We start from the raw sequence: 22,188 nt of genomic DNA on the forward strand, positions 1-22,188 counted from the left end.
CACCGTCTGATGGGATGCGCAGCTGGGAAGGGGTTGGCCTACGTCTAGACCCCGCAGGCCATAGTATGTTAACAACACACTGTGCCTCTCTCCATACAGCTGCACCATCCATGGGCTGGGAGAGCCCAGCACCAGCCTGGGTCTCTGAGAGACCCCCGGCAGATGTTGAGGACGGCAAGGCCCCACCCCTTGCTGTGCGTTGTCTGGGTCGCAGCTGGAGGCACCGCCCCTTCTCCCCCCCACCGCCGGGCAGAGGAGGAGGTGGCTGAGCAGCACCTGCGGTTCACAGAGGCCGAGGTAGAGTGGCAGAGGGTGGCATGGGAGAGGCTGCTGAACACATTGGAGGGCATTGGCATGACGCTCCTAGCCAGCGCCAGATGCATTACCTGTCCCGCACATAGGCGTCTTCCTTGCCTTCCACAATGCTGTGGAGGATGCAACAGGCACCCACCACCTGAGGCACATTGAGGACCCTGACCTCCAACCTCGTGTGGTGACACCTCCACCACCTCTTAAGGCGCACGAAGACCCATTCCATGACACTGCAGACGTGGCTGAGGCACTGGTTGAACATCTCCCGGGTACAGCTGCTGGAGCCACGGCTGGAAGGGGTAGGCCGAATCTGCCACCATGCAGAGCAGCATGGTTACGTCCCATCCTCAACGGGCTCTCCCGCTGGGCGGAAGAATGTGCCAGCCCCCACGCAACAGCAGAGCCCAGAGTTCCAGAAGATCCGGCGTCATGGGTGCAACCAGCCAAGCCCACATAGATGTCTGTGAACCGGCCCGTAGCATCCACCAGGGCCTGGAGGATCACCAGATTGTAGCCTTTTCTGTTGACATACTGGTGGGTGCTATGTGCCGGGGTGCTGATGGGGATGTGTGTGCCATACAGTGTGCCGAAGCAGTTCAGGAAGCCCAGGTCCTTGAAGCCCACGATCGCAGCATCCAGATTCCCCAGACGGACAACCCTGTGCAGCAGCATTGCGTTGATGGCTCTGATGAGGTGCATGGGAGGAGAGGAACATGTGCTCCTGTGAGGACGTGGCAGGCAGTCCCCGCCTGCCTCTACCCCCAGCCTGCCTCCAGTCCCGGCTTGCCTCCTGCCCCTACCTCCCTGCCCGCTTCTGGCCTGCCCTCCCAGCCTGGCCACTGCAGCAGTGAGTTACCCTCGTCCTGCCCCCCCACCTGGCCCTGGGAGGGGCGGTGACCCAGGCCTGCCTTACCTCCATAGGTAGAACCCCGACAGTGGCCTTGCCCACCCCAAACTGTTGTCCCATGGAGCAGTAGGAGTCCAGGGTGGCCTGTTTCCAAGTGGTGATTGCAACCCACTTCTCCAGGGTGAGAGCGGGCCGCATGCAGGTGTCCTGGTGCCAGGGGGTGGGCCAGTGGCAGATCTCCTCAAGGTCTGCCTCAGCATGTGGAAGTTCCTCAGCCACCTCTCATCATTCCACTCCCCCAGCACCAGGTGCTCCCACCAGTTGGTGCTGCTGGGGTGGCTCCAGAGGCACCGGGGCTCCCAGGGGTGAACCTGGAGGTGTACTGGGTGGGGGGACCACTCAGCCACCCAAGTAGATGGGGAGCAGCTGCAGTGAGAGTGCAGAGCACTGACAGCAGAGTCACCAGGATGAGGGTGTCCTCCTGCAGGAGCTGCTGCTGTGACTCCATTCTGGAGCATGAGTAGGCTCTGCCGGGCTGGGGACAGCTGGACAGCACTCAGGTCTTGGGAGATGGAGGGAGGGGCTTGTCAGCCATGGGCCCCATCTGCAGCATTTCCTGCCTCCCTTCTTTCGAAGGTGAGCTTGGAGCAATGTGGACACTCCCTTTGAAAGACCGCAGTGGCCCTTCAAAAGGGCAGATTGACTCATCGATCTACTATTACTGTGCAGTCGCTCCCTCTCAACACCCACTGTTTCAACCTCCACATGTCGATTTTTGCCCTTTCGAAGGAGTGCTCATATGTAGACTCATATGTCTTAGCGTCTTTCCTTTTCTGCCAGTCTGTTATATACACTCAGCTCCCTCAGGTTCTGGGTACTGTTGCCCAGTCCCAGGGCATGCCGCAGTCCCTGTTCTTCAAATCTTGTGATAGATATAAGAAGCTCATGCAAATGTGTTGTTTGCACTCTGAAAATCGGAAGTGTCTTGGAGAAGCTGACATCAGACAGAGATACCAAATCTGCAGGCACTTTTAAATAGACAACTAAAAAGACAGAGGTCAGACTAGAAAGCTTCCTTCTTACTGAGGCAGTTCTGCCCCCACCCTTGGGATCTTTCTGCTTGGGGAGGGCACTGAACACTTCTGCTTCAGTTAGGAGCACACCTCCAGATGTGGGAGAGTCTTGGAATCAATCTCCTCCTTTGGTACAGAACAAAAAAACAGTGTGCTTCATAAATGGAACTGTCATTCAGGAGACTGATGTTTCCAGTACCAGTGTCCAATAAACAAGGCCACCCCGCTTCTGGTGAGTGATCCTGGTGGTATACATATGACACCACGTGAATTCCCCATGCATCGCCCCTGGTGGGAAGGAGACACTCCCTAGTGCAGATAACACCACAGGTGGTGCTACTGAGACCAATTTTTAAGGGAACACCATCCTATTCATCAGCGTATAAGAATGTCCTAGTGCCATTGACAACTGGGCATATGCCATGGTATGCGATCTGCTGAGTCTGCTGGTGTCTGTCTCTTTGAAAGATTGGAGGAAGTATCACCTCAGTGAGCCTTAGGCTCCAGCTCATTGCCTGATGAATCAATAGAGTCTGGTGTTTCCTCACTTCTCTTTCACCATGTTAGGCCCACCAAGACCTGAAGAGGACCTATCCACATATATAGGTGGAAGTAGTTCAGAAGAGCTGACAGAGAATACAGATATGTTGGGATCTCTGGGGACTTCTTAAGCAGTGCTCCCCTTAAATGAAACTTCTGAAATTCACAAAGGTATTGTGGCAAATGCTATCTTCCCTCCCTTCCACAGCCAAAAGGAATGAAAGCACATTATTATGTCCCTTCACAGAGGTTTGAAAATACTTCCCCCCAGCCAGGTGTCATTGGTAATTTGAGCTGTTAACCGAAACACTGAGGTTCACCAGCATCTACCCCAAAATCAAAAGATGCAAAGAAGTGTGATCCTTTTGGGAGAAAAGTTTATTCTACAACTGAACTACCACTGCATTGCTGAGGCATTGTGACAGCTGCCTTTGGGATAATATTTTTAAATTGCAGATGAGCTGCCAGAGAAGGTCAGACAAGAGTTTTTCATAGTGTAGTGAAAGAGACAAAAAAGGTAGCCAGGACGTTGCTTCAAGCTGCATTGAATGCTGAAGATTTTGCTGCCAGAGCCGTCACATCAGGCATTACAATGTGTAGGTGTTTGTGGCTCCAATCATCAGGGCTTCCTTAGGGGATGCAATAGACCACCCTTTCAGAGGACCAGTATTTTTTCTCAGTAGACTGATTACAAGCTTCAGAGCCTTAAAGATTCAAGGGTTCCTCTCCCAAAAGAAGATGCTACTCACCTTTCAGCAGTCCAACCATCACACTTTTTTACACATTGTCAGCAGGTTCAATCTAAGAGAAAAAGGAAAAGTTACAGGAGAAGACCACCTTCACCTCCTCTTTTGTCTTCTGTGAGCTCATCTCGTCAGCCCTAGGAACACCATCACTCAGTTTGACCTTGTTGTTCAGGACGGATCACCAGTTTGTGCAGTATCAGCTTCTGCTACCTGTTCTTCCTACTGCCCCACCCCTCCAAGCAGGCTATTCCACTTCCTAAGGGCTTGAATTCGTATCACCACCTACCACTGGGCCTTAAGCATGCTGGAACTGGGATATATCCTTCAGTTTGCTTTTAACCTCATTCCCTCCATTCTGTTTCAGGGACAACTCTCATGAGGATGTTCTCCTTTGTAAATCATAGAACCCTGTGGTTACAAAGAACCTGCATCTGATGAAGTGAGTCTGTGCTCATGAAAGCTCATGCTCAAAACTTCTGTTAGTCTATAGGGTGCCACAGGACCCTTCGTTGCTGTTACAGATCCAGACTAACACGGCTACCCCTCCGATACAAAGAACCTCAGTGATCATGTAGTCTGAATCCCTGCCAAGATGCAGGATTTGTTGGGTCCAAATCATCTAAGACATACAGTTCTCCAACCTTCTTTTGAAACCTCACAGTGAAGGAACTTCCATGAGCTTCCACAACTTCCCTAGGTAGTTGTTCCATTGTCCTATTGTTCTGAAAGTTAAGAAGCTTTTCCTGAAAAGTAATCTAAATTTGGTACACTGCAGTTTTAACCCATTTCCTGTTGTTTTTCCCTCTGTGTCAAGAAAGAACAACTTTTTCCACTCTTTTTATAGAAGTCTTTCAAGTATTTGAAGACTACAATGATGTCTCCCCTTAATCGCCTGTTTTCCAAACTAAAGCTACCCAGTTCTTTCAGTCTTTGTTCACATGGTTTGCATTCTGCCCTTTGATCATCTTTTTTGCATACCTTTGGATCTTTTCCAGTTTCTCTACATCCTTTCTATACTTTGGCGATACAATATTCCAGCTAAGACACAACCAGCACTGAGTAGAGCAGTATACTTGAAATTCTTTAATATGGCAATTTTGGGAAATAGACCATGCCAGATTATGGAATTTTCTAGACCATAATATGATGGCTAAATAAAGTATTTTACTAAGGCTTTTGTATTTACAAACCATTATAGAGTACCATAATATATAACATGTTGTAAAATAAATCCTTAATGCACTGTAGCTAAACTTATTTTGTTTTTATGTTGGTAATTAAGCAAAAACCAGTAATTGTGCAATACAGTGGTCTGCCATTTTTCCTGTTTGCAAGTTAAATGTATGCTACACAATACAGTGTGTACATGAAATATACTTTGTTTTGTTGCACTGGATTTAAATTTACTTTGTTTTTAGTTATCATTATGGCAGTAGCGATGCATGGGTCTGAACCACATGTTTTTCTGGATTACAGACACCTGGATTAAGGAGGTTCAAGTGTGCTCTTCTCCCCTGTGACTTGCATACTATGAAGGGTGACTATCCGTCCCAATTAGGCAGGACGGTCCCGTATTTGGGATGCCAAAAAGGTGTCCCAACTTATTTTTTAAAAGGGACTCATTAGTCCCATATTTGGGTCCTTTCCCTGCCCCCCCAACCTTTTCCGCCAGCAGTTGTGCAGGTTCAGCTGCTGATGGAATTCACTTCCCTAAGCTTCAGGAAAGCAGGGGGAACATGGGTGGCTGTTGTGTCTCTGCTGGTTCCCTGGGGCTCCTAGTGGGGGTCCAGCAGCTGCCGCCACCTTCCCGGTTCCCCGAGGCTTGGTGGAGCCGGGAGGAGCTGCCTCTCCACTCCCCCATATCTCCCTGTCCCATATTTGGGAGATATGGTTGCCTTCATACTGTGCCTCTGTTAAAGCAACCTAAAATTGCATTTACCTTTTTTTTTTGCAATGGTATCACTTTGTTGTCTCAAATTGAGGTTGTGATCCACCACAACTCCCCAATTCTTCACAGCAGGGGTGCTGCCAGCCTATGATCTTCTGTTATCAGCTCACCTTCTCCATTGACCAGAGGACCCACACCAACCCTAAGTGTTTTTTTTTTTCCTTTGGTCTTGCATACTTGATAAACCCCTTCTATAACTTCCCTGCTACCTATACTTCATTCTGTGCTTGGCTTTCCTAATTTCATCCCTACATGTTCATGCCATTTCCTTCTATATATTTTGGTGATATGCTCCTTCTCCATGTTCAGCTTGCAGAGACAGAACCATGAACTCCATGTTGGGGCTATTTTGAATGGGTAGATGTGATCATAGCACTGACAGCAAAGAAGGAAGGAAGTTTCTCAGCCTCTCAAACAAGCATGACCCCACAGCTATGGGATTCCTAATGCTGAATTCAAATTCACGGGCTTCCTGTTACCTAATTCCTCTGCGCCTAGAGAGTAAAAGAGATGGAAACAGACAGAGCAGAGCACTCTGAGGCATTGTGGGATACATACAGGACACTTCTGGACGCCATTGAATTCAATTTTAAGACATGGTGCTTCCACAATTGTGTACATTTGGACGTTTAAATTCAAACTTGATGCTACACCCAGTCGGTTTTGATGATGTTGTGATATCAATATTAGTGCTCCCTAAATCCAGCTAATGGTATTTACAGTGAAGACAGTGACGTTGTAGTATTGAGCTGCCTTAAATTTGAATTTACCTCGTAGTGTAGACGAAGCCTTAGTTTAACTAAATCAGTTTAGAAATACATTGTTAGTTAAATTGGTGCAATTTTAGGTGGAGGCCAGGTGTAAATGAGAATAAGGTCCTTGATTTCTTGTTGCACTTTTTTCCATCTGGAAATGCTATACCTAGTTCCAAGATGTATTCTTATGTAGAAAATTTAGAGTAGAATTTTTGTCATGCTTTCTTCAGCTGTAAAGTTTAAACAGAGGTTAAAAATATAATTTGACTAAAAGAAAAGGTTAAAAAGTAGCTAGCAAACTTCTGTATATTCTGTTTTACTAGAAAGACACCAGTTTGCATAGCATTATATTGAGAATATTGCCTAAAGGGACTTTTGCCTACACTTGATTCTTTGTTCTTGTATTTGTTTTCTTTTATCTCAGATCATAACTATCATATAAGCCTGTACTAGCATCTGAGCATTTAATGCAAGATAAGATTTAATTCAACCATAAAAATTCTTTCAAGATATTTTTTGTGTCAAAAGGGCTCTCTAAACTTCTTTATTTTGCAACTGAAAATCTTTGAACAGCTTTAAAAAGTGCAATATTTTAGTTCAATAATAACATCAATATTAAAATGAGTAGCATTTTGCTGGGAAAAGATGTTCTTGTTTGTTAACAGGTTTTTTGTGGTTTCTTTAATAGGCGTCCAGAAATTCAATATTTTCAACATAATTGTTAAAGGAGGTATGATTTCTTACCTCTGTTATTCCTGTTTTCTGCAATTTGCAAATGTTTTACATTATAGTTACAAGCAAACAAACAAACAAAAAGCCTCTTAATGCTTAAAGTATTATTCTTTATGCATCTTCTACTATATATATGTATTTCTACCAGAATATAATTAGGGTTGCAAGATAACCAGTTTTTTACCAGGACGCCTAGTAGAAAAGGAACCCAAGCTGCTCTGGTCAGCACTGCTGACTGGGTTATTAAAAGACCGGCAGCGCTGAAGGGCAGGCAGACTCCCCATTCAGCTCCACAAGACTCCCAGAAGGGGCCAATACAATATGTCCCTTCAGCTTCTAGGTGGAGGTTCAGCCATAGGGGCTTCAGGCTTGATGATGCTGTGAACACAAGAGTGAAAATAACTTTCATTATTCTGTGTAAAATGTAGTAGAATTTATCTGATTTTAACCTAAGTTTTAACTAATATAAAAGAAAAAACTGTACTAATCAATACTAAAGCATTTATGAAGGTTCTATTTTGCTTTTGTGTTTCAGAATTTTCACCAAGAAGTCAATCAAATGACAAATAATGACAGTCTGTCAAGCCTGGACAGTCTCGAGGCAGGAGAACAAAATGAAAGTTGTACAATACCCAGCGAAACATCTTTGACTACACAGTGGGATGACTTTACACCCTACAGTTCACAAAAATCGCAGTCTACAAATAAGAGCTTCCTTGATACACCTGAACTAACTTTTCAGCATGTAAATAGTTGGCTGATAAATTTAGATACCCCTAATAGCCAAACAAACAGTCCTTTGCGTGACACTTTAGCCAAACAAAATGTTTTAACTGTGGCTGAAAATGTACAGAATCCAAAACAGATATCCTTTGTTCCTAGTGGAACAGAAGAAAGAACAACAGAGAGATGTACTTTTGATAATCAAGTAACATTTGTAAACAGTCCCTTTACTTTTATTCAAAATAGAAAAGATGAAAAAAATAATCTTTTGAAAGTTCCATCTTCTGGAATGATTAATAGAGAGAGTTTGTTAGCATCTGATAGCCTTTTGTTCAAATCCAGCAAAGCCTGGGCTGTGCCTGATGCTGCTCCAAGAGAAGGAGTTTCAGATTCTGTCCAGGAGCAGAGTCAGGAACTGACCCAACAGAGAAGAACTGCCTCATCTGTCCAAATCTCAAATCAACCTATGGCAACACCTGTAATTTTACCTGTGAAACAACTAAATGCAACTGGTGTTCCCAACAGTACTTTCTCAGCTAATCCTTTCCAAAAGGACAAATATATAAATACAGTGCCATGTACTGATGATCTTGACAATTATTCAGAAAGTACAGGTGAAAACATTAAACATGTTAATGGTGTTAATCAGGGATCATCTGTATTTCAAGATATATCAAATGCTTCCATTTTGTGCAACATTGATCAAGAAGGAGAGAAAAAAGAAAAAGGAAATATAACTGAAACCATGTCATCTTTGCTTAATGCAAACTTTAATTGTGACTTGTCTGAACAGCGTAGATGCCTGAGAAATAACATGAATGAGCGAAAGGGAGGGAAATTGCCCAAAAGCATTTTAAAGAAAGAATCTAAATATGAAAAATATTGTTTTAAAGCAGTGTTTATGAACCAAAGGATTGGTTCTGGGAATCAAATTCCATTTTCTATCAGAGACAGTCTAGAACTGGCAAAAATAAAAGGGAAAGATGCAGAAAACCAAAAGACCAATAAGAAACTCAGATGGTTTGATGAAACTGACAAAATAGTAGTAGAAGATGAAGAAAAGCATACAGAAAAGAACACAGCAGGCGTATCTCAGGTACAGTTGCAGCCATCTTATATTCAAAGTAAACTCAGTGCTTCTAACAATAATATAAGTATTCCTGCTTGCACCACAGACTCTACCTGCACAGAAAATCACCAGGATTGTCCTCCAATACCCTCAAAAATTGATGCTGGTGGAGGCTCAGAAAGAGCTCGGATACCTCTACGTTCTTTTGTATCTACAGGCTACCACTTTGCAAAACAAGCATGGATGGCATCAAAGGGTGATGAAAGTAACCCCCTTGCATATAGTGGTGACTCTAAAATTCAGAAAGATAATCTGCGAAAAGGTAAAACAAAGGTCATCAGAAGAGCAAGATCTGCCAAAATTCAGTCCGGTTTTACACCGAAGAATAGAAAGGGCACTATAATCCGACCACAGTCTGCTAGTGAAGTTCATCAGGTTATAAAGGCTCAGGGTAAAATCATTGTACCTCATCCACCATCAAAACCTGCACCAAGCAACAAGACAGATCAGAATGTAACACCCATTATGTATCAACCAGTGAGTTCTTCCAAACTTCAACACAACACTACAAATGGAAACTATGTCAATGCCAAGCATGTTTTACTAGAAGATCAGGTTTTAAATAGAGCCATTATAGAAAATAATAAGAATATTACTTGTGGTTCTGACTTTGTCACTGTGATGGCACGTCCACCTACCTACAATGTATTGCCAATTGAGCCTTTGAAAAAGACAAATTACACTGTAAATAATATTCAGACAATTGCCCAGCAGGACAGCTTGATACCTTGTACCAAAAGGAAAACTATATGTGCAGAAAATGGACTATGTCTGGATCGTACACCAACTGATGCAGAAATAAATGTTTTTTGGAGGAGTGTGCATAGTGCCCTAGCTCAGAAGGATTGTGCTGCTGGTAAGAACTATTCATGTAGTTTGTTTTCCCCCAAAATAGGATGTTTTACAATGATGATGGACTCTTGTTTTTCAGATACATATACTGTTTTCACTCTTTCATACAATAGTTTGAAGAGTTTCTACTTTTGTCATTGGTAAAATGACGATAGCACTATAAAGTTTTGGGATGGTAAAGACTCTCTGTCTTGTTAACACAAGGAGCGTTTCAAAGGTAATTGCCCATGTTAATAGAGTAAACAAAAGTGGAAGACATTTCTAACATTCAATACAAGACAAAACAAGCAGTCCTATAGCACCTTAAAGACTAACATTATTTATTAAGTGATGATCTTTCATGGGACAGACCTACTTCTTCAGATCTGGAGAGTAATTGATAACTGAGAGAAAAAGAATTGTAAAAAATATAATAAAAATGAAAGAAAAAACTGACAAATCAGCTAGATAGAGGGGAGGGAGGGTGAGGAAGGAGAAAAATAGCCTCTGCAAGTGTCTATTAAGTGGGATTCCTGCGACCACTGCAAATATTAAAGGTGGGGAAATTGTCTTTGTAGTGCATAAAATAATTGAGACCGTTATTGAGTACATGGTGATAGGTGACACACTTGAAAATAAAGTCCAATTGAGATGTCTCCCTTTGTAATCTTGTGTTAAAATCTGTTTTAAAACATACACCATTAAGTGTTTAATAGTAACAAAGAGGAAGCCGTGCTAGTCTATACACTATCAAAACAAAAAGCAGTCAAGTAGCACTTTAAAGACTAGCAAAATGGTTTATTAGGTGAGCTGTCCCACGAAAGCTCACCTAATAAACCATTTTGCTCGTCTTTAAAGTGCTACTTGACTGCTTTTTGTTTTCATTAAGTGTTTGAAATGGTCATTTACTAGTTTATGTATATTCAGATTCCTAATGTCTGATTTGTGTCCATCCATTCTTTGGTGAAGTGATTGTCCAGTTTGTCCAATATACATGGCACAGGGGATTGCTGGCACATGATGGCATATGTCACATTAGTGGAACTGCAGGAATATGAGCCGCTGCTCCTGTAACTGAAATGGTTAGGTCCACTGATGGTGTCTCCAGTGTAAATATGTGTCCAGAGTTGGCAATGGGGTTTGTTGCAAGGAAAGGTTCTAGTAATACTATTTCTGTGGTGTGGTATGTGGTTGTTAGGGGTTGCTCATCACCTAATAAATATTGTTAGTCTGTAAGGCTCCAGTTCCTCCCTGGGGCTGCCTGGATGCACAGGGGTGCTGGACGGTCTCTTGAAGAGGTCCAGTGATGCTCATGCTGAGGTTGTGGCACTACAGGAGCCTGAATCCAAGGCTAATATGAGCATCCCCTGGCTGAACTTGGGGTTGGATGGTGGGTCCTGGGCTGGCTCCAGTGGAGTTCCCAGCCTCTCTGCCGCCAGCTGCATCTGGCACACCTCCTCCCTGGTGTTGACCATAGCACAGCTGGCTGCACCATCATTGCCACTGAGGTTCGTGAAGAAGGGGCAAGTAGCCATCCTTGCCTGCAACCTCTGCTGTTCATCCTGGGCACACACATAGATCTGGTGGAGCTCTTTCACCTTTGCCCACACCTGCTTGAGGTTGTGGGCAGGGTGGCCATGCTCTGCAAGGGTTCCGGCAATGCATGCATAACCTGGAAGGTTGCAGCACTTAGCACTGGGGTCCAAGAGGACCAGCTCATTGGCCCACAGGGCAAACAGGTCCCTGAGCTCGGCCAGACCAGGATGGGGCCTGCTTCCTGCTGCCCCAGGGTACATCCTGGACAAGCGTCCCCTGGCTGGACTCAGAGTCAGATGGCGAGTCCTGGGCTTGCGGGGGGTGGGTCTCGGGCAGCCTGGGACATTTTTAAACGGTACAGGGAGTGGCTGCTGGGGCAGGGTGATGGCCACATGCTGCAAGCCTGGAGCCACTCCTCCAGCTTCCTGCACTGGGTTTCCAGGGCTGTCTGTCCCTTTAAACACGGCCAGAGGCACAGATGATAGGGCCATACTTGTGGTGGGGAGGGCACCTCCCCACCTGTAGCTGACTGGCACCATGGAGGATCCTTCTGTCGACAAAAGGGGCCCCGGAGTGTCTACATGGCTGTTTTCATAGGCGTTATGCCTCAACAGGGAGAGGTATAATACTGCGGGTGGATGTGCTGGGTTTTGTTGACAAACAGTCGACAAAACACATTTGTGTGTAGATGCTCCATGGGTTTCTTTGCTATTTGTTTTTTTGACAAAAGCCCGGTTTTGTCAGAAAACCCACTCGTGTAAACATAGCCTAAGAGTTTGATCTTGCCTGTTGCTAAGCATGCTTGCCCTTGTCCAGCAAGTCACTAAACATATAAGCCTTGGAATGCTACCCCTGATATAACTGGGACTAACTCACGTGCTAAAAGTCAATCATTTGTGTAAGTGCTTTGCTGTATCATGGCTGAGTCCTCAGTACCTTGAAGGATCAAGTCCTAATGTATTACTGTGTCATGTAAGTCTTGCTAAAACTTCAGTCCATAGTTTCTACATCTGAATACATTGTGGATTACTTACCAGTGAAACTAATCTTGGTGAAGCTCAACAAGTTCAGTTCAAACTCACACTATTTTTACAAACACATTACTTGATTAATAATTTAGCATTTTAAAGTCTTTAATGTTCCTCAATTTATAATGAATATAACTTCATTATATTGGCTTTCATTTCAGGTGATTTCAGGCATTATGATGCTCATTACAGTAATTCCTGCATCACTAACTTGAAACCTGTTAACACTAACATATCCCATGTTACTGTTGATGGTGGCAGCCTTCTGACTAGTTTTAAATCACCTAGCATGAATGGATTTTTCTCCTCTTCATCAAATGGTAAGACACCTTGTTTGTTAATAAAACAATAGATTAAAATGCTGTTAGAAGAACCAAGATACACTCTGGAGCAAATTTTCAAAACTTTACCAAATTATACATATAAAAAATGGTGACGCACACATGTAATAGCACACACAGAACCCACGTATTCCCACAAAGTAACTAAGTACAAAATGAGCATATCATATCTGTTTGGGTAGTATGCAAGTTCCCAATTTGCACCTGCAAATTCCACACGTGGATGTATGTTTCCCTGAGGTGTAGTTCAGAGGCTGAGTTTTGAAAATGTGTTAAAACACTGAAGAAAACAATTAAGTTTGCAGACTAGTACCTAGTTTAAGCTTATGCAGCTGAAGAAAATTGCTGCGAGACTGTAGTGTTTTTTGTTTTAAATACATTAAAATGAATACAGATATTCATGAATTACAAGGCAAACCCAAATGTAACTATTATCAAGATCTTCCTAACTCTGAGATTCTACATAATATCCAAGTGCCAATAATCTTTACATCCATGTAGTGTAAGCAAATCGTTACATACTGGGTGATTTTCTGTGTTTCTCTTTTTAGGTGCTGTTCCTGTTATAAGACGAAAACAAATTTCTGCCAACAGCAAAAATAAACATAGAGCTCTTTTAGAACAGAGAAGACAAATTGTAGCCTCTGCAGGAAGGAGACCTACTCACGTACAGGTAAGTATCAGCTTCAGGTACGTTGAACTGAAAATGTCAGTCAAAGGTTGTCAGAAAATAATAGTCTCCTTCTGTATACTTGTTGGAGGAATCATGAATATCAATACCGAAGTAAGACAATGTTAATATTAAGACAGGAGATTCTGATTCCATGACTAGTTATTTTAACAATGATTGATACAGATACATTGATTTTGTTTCTTGGTTGATGATAGAGTAATGTGATAATTCTTCAATGTTCTGCTCTTGATATGTAGTTAAAATCTCTATGGTGTATAATCTCAGTTCACTTAAATAGGTACAAACAAATATGTGAAAATATATGTAACAACTCACACAGTACTCTGATTAACAAAGTAAAGATGCAGATAAATTTTCCCCATTCCTCCCAGCACTATGCTCATTCTCCTTATTCTTCTGCCTTTTTTCTCCAGGACCACAGCTGAATCCTCTCCCTCCTTAGTTTCTTTTTCTTGCCCAGGAAAGCATATACTGTAATATGAATACACAAAATACAAACATAACAGTGCCAGGGTTTATGTGCCTTTTGCCTTTTTTTTTTCCTTTTCTGTTTTTACTTCTTATTCCCTTATTTTTCTCCTTTCATCTCCTATTTCATTTTTCAATTTTGTTTTCACACAAATTTTCTTTTATCCTCTTTTTTTTCTACAGCTTTCTCTATTTCTCCTTCAATTTCTGTTTCTTTTCCTGCTTCCCTCAACTCTCTTTGCCTCCTTCCAACATTTCTCTCTGTCTCAATCCATATCTGCTTTCGCTATCCATGCTTATGGTAGTCCAGCTCCCAGTTCTGGATCTTTTCTTAGGGGCACATGACCTTTCTCCTTAGCTGCCTTCCTTTAACACTAGTTTGAACCTAAGGAGTGAATGGCTCGGGCACAGAGGTGGGGGGAAAAAAGTACCCAAAAGTTACTTGAGTAAAAGTGCAATTGCTTTTACTTCTGCATAATTGAGTACAATCTAGATGTGACACATGTGTCTGTGTGTATACTTTTTCTCAAGTAGTTTTCCAGAGGGGCATCGGTAACTTGTAATTAAATACATTCACCGCCACCTCAAAAGCAGTTCCACTTTTACTCAAGTAACTTTTTGGGTACTTTTTCCCCCTCTGCTTGGGCAGAGAAATGTAGTGCTGATATGTGATGTTGCCAAGAAAAGCCTGTGTGTCATTCATGTGTATTTGGAGCACTGAACTAGTGTGCAGCTAATAACTTAGGGGAAATTTTCCTATTTGATCTTTGTTGTAGAACACTATTGAATAATCAGTATTTATTTTGCAACGGGATTTTCCATGGACATATTGTAGCTCTCCATGCAAAGCAAATACAGAATGTATAACAGAAATCTACACTGATGGTCAGAGAGAAGAATTTTACCTTAATTTTGAGCTTAAGTTGAGAGTAGAAATTGCATGTATGGGCTACACAGAATAGAACTGTGTTATAAGATTTATGAAAATTTTGGGGAGGCAAAACCAAAGCCCCAGTCCTGCACATGCTTAATTTTACTCACAGGAATAAAGTCAAAGTGTGGGAAGTGCTTGAAAGATTGAGGTGAAATGAAGCTTATTTAATTCTTTGCAAGATTTATATTATCATAATGTAAAAGTCTACATTACCAGAATTAGTTTTCTTCACAAAAAAAAAGTCACTTTGCTAGAACAAGAAGTGAAAAAATAAAAAGCACTTTAAGGAAACTGCAAAGAAAAGTCACAAGTCTCAAGAATCATCTGCTGAAAATGAACGAGAAAGTCCAGCATTTCTTCAAATGTAAAAACAATTTCTCTGCAGATCGTCAATGGTTTTTAATAATTGTTACAGTAAAATACTTTACCTACCCTTACAATAGCTGTACTATTGGGGTGGTGTGGTTTGCTGCTATAAACCAGTCAACAAAATATATAAACCACATGTTACATCTTTATAGAAGGCATACAGCTGTTATGAGATTCGTTAATCATAGTTATTTATTCCAAATATAAATGTTTACTTTGCATTAAACCATTTTGTTTTCTTCATTTTGTTTATATAAAATATACATAGCACAATTAAATATTGCTGTAGCTGTAAAAACTTGCAGTGATAGTGATATCATACCGGAATGTGATTTAGTTTAGCAGAGGCAATGCATGAGGGGCGGAAGGGGGCTCACACACATTCCCCAACATTGGGTGCCCCCCACTCACCATCAGTACCATGCTGATTCTGGTGTGTGGGGGGCAGGCCAGCCTCATCCTCACAGCAGTGTGGCCCTAGCTCATGCTGCCTTCAAACCATGCCCCTCTGTGGGGAAGGTGAAGGACACTAACCTCCGCACTTACTGGAAGTGCTGTGGTGCTTTCTCGGAAAGAGGTGGGTAGGGACAGAGCAGGGGGGGGGGGGCGGGGGGGCGGCAGAGCAGAGGTGAAGGAGGGGAATGGGGGTGCATTGGCAGGTAGGGTGGAGCGAGGCAGGCGGGGAGCTAGGCAGGGGTATGTGGCTACTTCCCTCACCCCACCCCACCCCTGCCTTCAGAATCGTTGCTCTAGTCACCTCTGAGTTCATGGTAATCTAATGTGGTTTACATTACGGGTGCTGTTATTGGCTCCAGGCTACTTGTCATTGATTTCCGAGCTAAATACATTAGACAGATACACTTCTAAACATGCTCAGAGTTTTTACCTGAATTTTCATACAATTTCTAATAGTCACTGGGCTCCTTGTTTTTTAATATTTGCAAAAGAAATGAATTTGTATTAATAAAAACAAAATCAGTCATTAAGAGATCTAACAAAATTCACATTCAGGGAGATTAATAGATTCTAAGACCAGAAGAAATGGTTGTGCTTGTCTAGTTTGACATCCTGTAAAACGCAGGTCATAGAGCTCCACTGAAATCATTCTTATACGAACTATCAATTAGGAAAAAAAGCTTCTAATCTTAACATAAAAGTTGTGAATAGAGCTGTCAGTTAACACACATTAATGCCTACCCTTAATGCAGGGCAGAATTAAAATGTTAAAGAATTAACACTGTTAATTGCAGGTGTTAATTGACAGCCCTACTGGTTGGACCTCCCTGGTCCGGCACCCTCGGGACCCCAGTGGTCCTGAAGGATTTTGCCAGACCAGCAGAGGTTAATGCGTCTGTCCCTGGCCACCACCTGCTGGCCCACCAGCTGCATCTCCCCAGCTCTCCTGCTGCATCTTGCCACCACAGGTGGCCCCTGACCCCACATGGGGGGTAGGGGATGATGGCGCTCTGGCTCTGGTACCCTGAGTAGGGGTGTTGGAGGATGCTGGTACTCCGGCCCTGGTCCCCCATGGGGAGTGGGGGCTGCCCAAGGAAGCTGGTGCTCATTCCTGGTGACCTGCGGGGGTGCTGCAGAGGGACACTGACCCCAGCCCAGCCTGGTTGCCACCTGCCCTGGCTCTCTGGTGTGTGTATCTGTGTTGTTAAATATCGTGTGTGTCTGTGTAAAATACCCTATGAGTGTATGTACATCTGCATTGTTACACACTGTGGCTATGTCTACACTTGCCCCCTTTTTCGAAGGGGGCATAGTAATCAGGGTGATGGGAGATTACTAATGAAGTGTTGCAGTGCATATTCAGCACTTCATTAGCAAATCCTCCCCCGTGGCAACTTTGAAATGTCACACTTCAAAGTGCTGGCATGCCCTGTAGCTGTGGGCACTTTGAAGTGCCAGTGCTACTTCAAAGTGCTTTTACTCCCCAAAATTTTGAGGAGTAAAGGCACTTTGAAGTAGTGTGGGCACTTTGAAGTGCCCACGGCTACATGCCATGCTGGCATTTCAAGGTTTGACACTTCAAAGTTGCTGCAGGGGAGAATTTGCCTGATGAAGTGCTGCATGTTCATTGCAGCACTTCACTAGCAATGTCCCATCACCCTGATTACCATGCCCCCTTCAAAAAGGGGGGAAAATGTAGACATAGCTTGTGTGTTTGTGCTACTATACACAGTTGTGAGTCTGTGTTTTGTGTTGCTACACACTTTGATTGTGTTCTCTGTGTGTTTTAGTGTTGCAGATATTCTTATTAGTGTTTGACAGCATGATTGCGCAATTAATCATGATTAATAATCCCATGATTAATCGCAATTAATTTTTTGGCCTGCCCTCATTGTGAGTGATGACAAAGAGAATATAAAAATTCTAACTTATGTTAGTATGGGTTCTTTTAAATTTTTGACACAATGACAGGAGTTTCTTGTTTATATATAGCACTAATAGAACATTCAAGAAACTTTAACTGTCATATGAATACTTTTTGTTGAGTAGGAACATATATTGAATCATGGTAATTTTTTACAAGAATATTCATTCAGAATGAAATTCAGCCCTCTTTGGAGAGCCAGCATGATGTCTGTTCAGTCCTTAATTCCTATTTAAGTCCTGTTTTGAGGGCTTATGTGGGATTTCTGGCCCCTTTTGCAGTGGTGAGTTTTCACCATCATTGCCAGCAACTATTAATGAGGTAGCAAAAATCAAAGAGATGTGTTGAAGATGGTCAGCAGTATGGAAAGATTATATAAGAGCTACTACAAATAGTACTTTTATTTAGCCTTAAATAGAGAGATTTTGAAAGAATGTCAAAACATATCTTTAAAGGACTTTTGAACCCTCAGGCTTGGTCTACACGTAGATGTCCTGCAGGCAGCTTCATGCTAATGAGCAGCCTTGCAATTGCAAATGGCTGCTCATCAGCATATTAGGCATAAGGGGCTGGCAACACAGGGGGTCTTTGCCAGCAGAGGCATGTCCACATGTCCACTTTACTGCCGGCAGACCCCTTTGCCAAGAGCGAGCTCTTGCATGGCTATGCTAAGGAGCCATGGGAATATGCTAATGAGCAGCCATTTGCAGTTGCGAGACTGCTCATTAGCATGAAGTTGTTGGCAGGATATCTCCATGTAGACCCAGCCTCAATGTTCCTACTGAAATTTCTGTTACATCTAGTAAAAGTGTAAAACAATATTCAAACAGAACACTTCAAGGGTGTCTTACTACTATGGATCTTCTCCACACTTCTTCAGTGCAGGCTGCTGCTTAGCAAACACAATGCAGGTTGAAACTGTCTCATTCAGCACTCTCAGGACCTGACCAGTGCCAGATGAGAGCATTTGCCGGACGACAGGAGGTCAATATTTTCAAGCACATTACCAACACTTCCACTGCTTACTGGTCTCTTAGAAGACATTTAGGGGTAAATTAGAGCTAAATAAGAGCACAGTGCACTGAGAGCCAGGACTGGTGGCTGTAAACAAACTTTATGGAACCACAGGAAACTTCCATGCTCATGATAAGTGGTCATGTGGTTAATTAAAATCATGCTAGATTATGGAGTTTGCTGGACGAGAGAGTTCAGTATAATGGAGATTCAGCCTGTATAGACAAAGGTGTATTGGCATTTTTGTAGAAAATGCCTTATTAATTGCTCATATTTTTCAAAATAGTATTTGAACTTGAAAACACAAAGCTTGTAAACTTTAGTAACACAAACTGCTATTTAAATAAAACTCTAAATATCTTCAGAAGTGTTATTATATTAAATAATATTTAAGAGTTATTCTGATTAAGTGATCATTTTTTACAGAATACAGTTCATACTGTCCAGTTAAGTCCATTTCAGTGTACATTTGAGCCTGTGCAAACTGTGAGTGGCAACTCTAATTCTGATGAAGGTACAGTAGCTCATTTTGTGTCCAATTTTTATTATAGAGAGTTGTGATATACATCAGCTGTTGCCTTGTAGTATCAGTGATTCAAAATAAGAAAATATGGTCTGTTGAATGGAGATTAAAGATTTTTCCATTAAAAGTTGATACAGGCCATAACAGTATTATTTATATCTGATTGGTGGCTTTAGAAAAGCATCATTAAGAATAACAAGTCTCTTTTCTTCCTATTATTTAAAGTGTATTACTGCCACATGCACAAGCACAGTATATCACTATGAGCTGGTTTTAAAGCTGGCAAGAGTGGCTGCTCCACCACCTATCTTCTTCTTCTTCTATCTATCTTCTTCTGCTCCCGTATTAGGAACACAGGCAACCTAATTCTGACAGTCCCTCATTTTGAACACATGATATGGACATGCTAATATTGCTTTAATGTGCATTTTTGTGATATATATTGTTTTTGCTGTGTCTGTCCATCTTTCTGTCTGGGCAAGGTTCTACCATGTTGTACCCCCATCTGTCACCCCTTCCCCCACATTTTGCTGGCCCCAACCCCTTCTCCAACCTGTGCAGGGCTCAGTCCAACCCCACCGATGGTACTCCTGCACCATGCCAGCCCCAAACTCTCCCCTGGCCAGTGTGGGATCCAGCCCATACCCTTTGGATGTATCTTACAACACATTTCTGTCTAGAACTTTCTCCCAGTCCAACTTCCACTTGCAAGCAAAGCTGCAACAAGGCCTCTAGCATTCAGTAAAAGAAACAGTGGGTTTAGATGTTTTAAAATACTCTAATATGAAAAAAATGGACTGTAATCCGCTCTATAAACTCTTTAGTTTCAGAAAGCACAGCCCAGTTTTTGGTGGCAGAAAATCTAGCAGGCACATCAGCTTCAGAAGGTGAAATCCTGGCTGCTATGGATGCAACGCAACCTCCTGGGCAAACCATGGTGCTTAACAAGGCCCAGAGGCGAGGCATGAGTGCCGTGTCACTAGAAGAACACAAGATTCTTCAATCACTTGATCGCCTTAATCAAAGGCTGCAGAGTAAGTATAATATATAATATTAACATAACATAACTTACATTTTAAATAATGGTTTGAGTGGCATATATAAACATAAACTATGTGACTAGAAAGACATGCTCCCTCCTGTTTCATTTTGCTGTGTAGTAAACATACCAAACAATAGGTCAAACCCCAAAATATTTACTCAGGCAGAACTTGTTAAAAACAATGGGAGTTTTGCCTGAGTGAAAATTCAGTGAGTTTTTTTGATTTTTCCATGTATTTTTTGTATCCATTAAATTAGTAACTGATCCTACATGTTATGGTAGCCTGAATAACATATCAGTACAACTTCTGAAAAGGAGATCACATTCTTCCTTTCCCATTGGAGAAGCAGAAACAGAGGAGAGGAATATTGCAAATACTGAGAATCTCTGCTCAGCTGTAGGACAGAGTCACTGCTCCCAGAAAAACAGCTTTCAAACTTTCCTGTGTTAAGAGGCAGTTTTGGTATGATGTCTTCTGAATTAAGCAGAAGGAGATATTAAACGGGAAAAAGAGAAAAGTGGAAAAGAAGATAGTGAACTGTAAAGAAAGAGAGAGGGAGGGAGAAAGACAGAGGCAGATAGGAAAAACACAAGACACAGTGAAACTAAAGAAGATAGCAAAGCACGAGCAAATAATTAAAATGGAGGGGAAAAAAAAGACAACTAGAAAATAGAAAGAAGAGTCCAACAAGGAATATTAAGGGAACAGTGGAAGAAATGTAAAGTAATGACTGCAAACCGTGTGATTACAAAAACTAAAGTAAAATATCAGAGAGGTAGTTGAGTTAGCATGTATCTTCAAAAACAACAAGAAGTCCTGTGGCACCTAACAGACTAGCAGATACTTTGGAGCATAAGCTTTCATGGACAAAGACCCGCTTTGTCAGATGCATGAGTGGGGTGGTTTCAGAGGAGGATTTAAAGAGGGGTTTCACTAAAGTGGGGGGCCAGAGCTGACAAGGTCTGTTCAGTCAGTGTGGATGTGGCCTATTATCAGCAGTTAATGTAGGATTGTGAACAACAAGAGAGGAGAGAAGAAATAAAGTCAGCTCAGTCATGGGGGATGTGGCCCATTGTCAATTTCTAATGTGGAGGTGTGAACATCAAGAGCAGAGAAACTGCTTTTGTAATAGGCCAACCACTTCCAATCTCCACCATCATTTGTGTCTTTTGTCCTCACCCACAACTGTTTCAGCTTTGTGGACAATTTATACCTTCAAATCAGTGGCACTGCTATGGGCACCTGCATGGCCCCACAGTATGCCAACATTTTTATGGCTAACCTGGAACAACCCTTCCTCAGCTCTCATCCCCTAGTGCCCCTCCACTACTTGTGCTACATTGATGACATCGTCATCATCTGGACCCATGGGAAAGAGGTTCTTGAAGAGTTCCACCATGATTCCAACAGTTTCCACCCCACCATCAACCTAAGTCTGGACCAGTCCACACATGAGATCCACTTCCTGGACACTACTGTGCAAATAAGTGATGGCCACATAAATACCACCCTACAGCGAAAACCCATGAACCACTATGCTTATCTACATGCCTCCAGCTTCCATCCAGGGCTCACTACACGATCCATGGTATACAGCCACGCACTAAGGTATACCCACATTTGCTCCAATCCCTCAGAGGCTATGTCTACACGTGCATGCTACATTGAAATAGCTTATTTCGATGTAGCGTCATCGAAATAGTCTATTTCAATGAATAACGTTTACACATGCTCCAGGGCTGGCAACGTCGACGTTCAACTTCGACGTTGGGCAGCACCACATCGAGATAGGCGCTGCGAGGGAACGTCTACACACCAAAGTAGCACACATCGAAATAAGGGTGCCAGGAACAGCTGCAGACAGGGTCACAGGGTGGACTCAACAGCAAGCTGCTCCCTTAAAGGGCCCCTCCCAGACACAGTTGCACTAAACAACACAAGATCCACAGAACCAACAACTGGTTGCAGACCCTGTGCACGCAGCATGGGTCCCCAGCTGCAGCAGCAGCAAACAGAAGCCCTGGGCTAAGGGCTGCTGCACACGGTGACCATAGAGCCCCGCAGGGGCTGGAGAGAGAGCGTCTCTCAACCCCTCAGCTGATGGCCGCCATGGCGGACCCCGCTATTTCGATGTTGCGGGATGCAGATCGTCTACACGTGCCCTACTTCGACGTTCAACTTCGAAGTAGGGCTCTATTCCCATCCCCTCATGGGGTTAGCGA

General features: G+C 42.9%; 1 protein-coding gene across 1 annotated transcript in view; it reads left to right on the plus strand.

Moving 5' to 3' along the window:
• Positions 1 to 22,188, plus strand: part of CEP126 (centrosomal protein 126) — a 66,809-nt gene that overhangs the window by 36,981 nt on the left and 7,640 nt on the right. The window contains exons 6-10 of the mRNA XM_074981704.1: positions 7,489 to 9,661; positions 12,362 to 12,520; positions 13,093 to 13,214; positions 18,827 to 18,914; positions 19,748 to 19,957. Coding sequence (XP_074837805.1) covers positions 7,489 to 9,661; positions 12,362 to 12,520; positions 13,093 to 13,214; positions 18,827 to 18,914; positions 19,748 to 19,957 — 2,752 coding nt within the window. The remainder of the gene's footprint in view (positions 1 to 7,488; positions 9,662 to 12,361; positions 12,521 to 13,092; positions 13,215 to 18,826; positions 18,915 to 19,747; positions 19,958 to 22,188) is intronic.

This window comes from Carettochelys insculpta, chromosome 1, assembly GCF_033958435.1.
Source record: "Carettochelys insculpta isolate YL-2023 chromosome 1, ASM3395843v1, whole genome shotgun sequence".
Classification (NCBI taxonomy): domain Eukaryota; kingdom Metazoa; phylum Chordata; order Testudines; family Carettochelyidae; genus Carettochelys; species Carettochelys insculpta.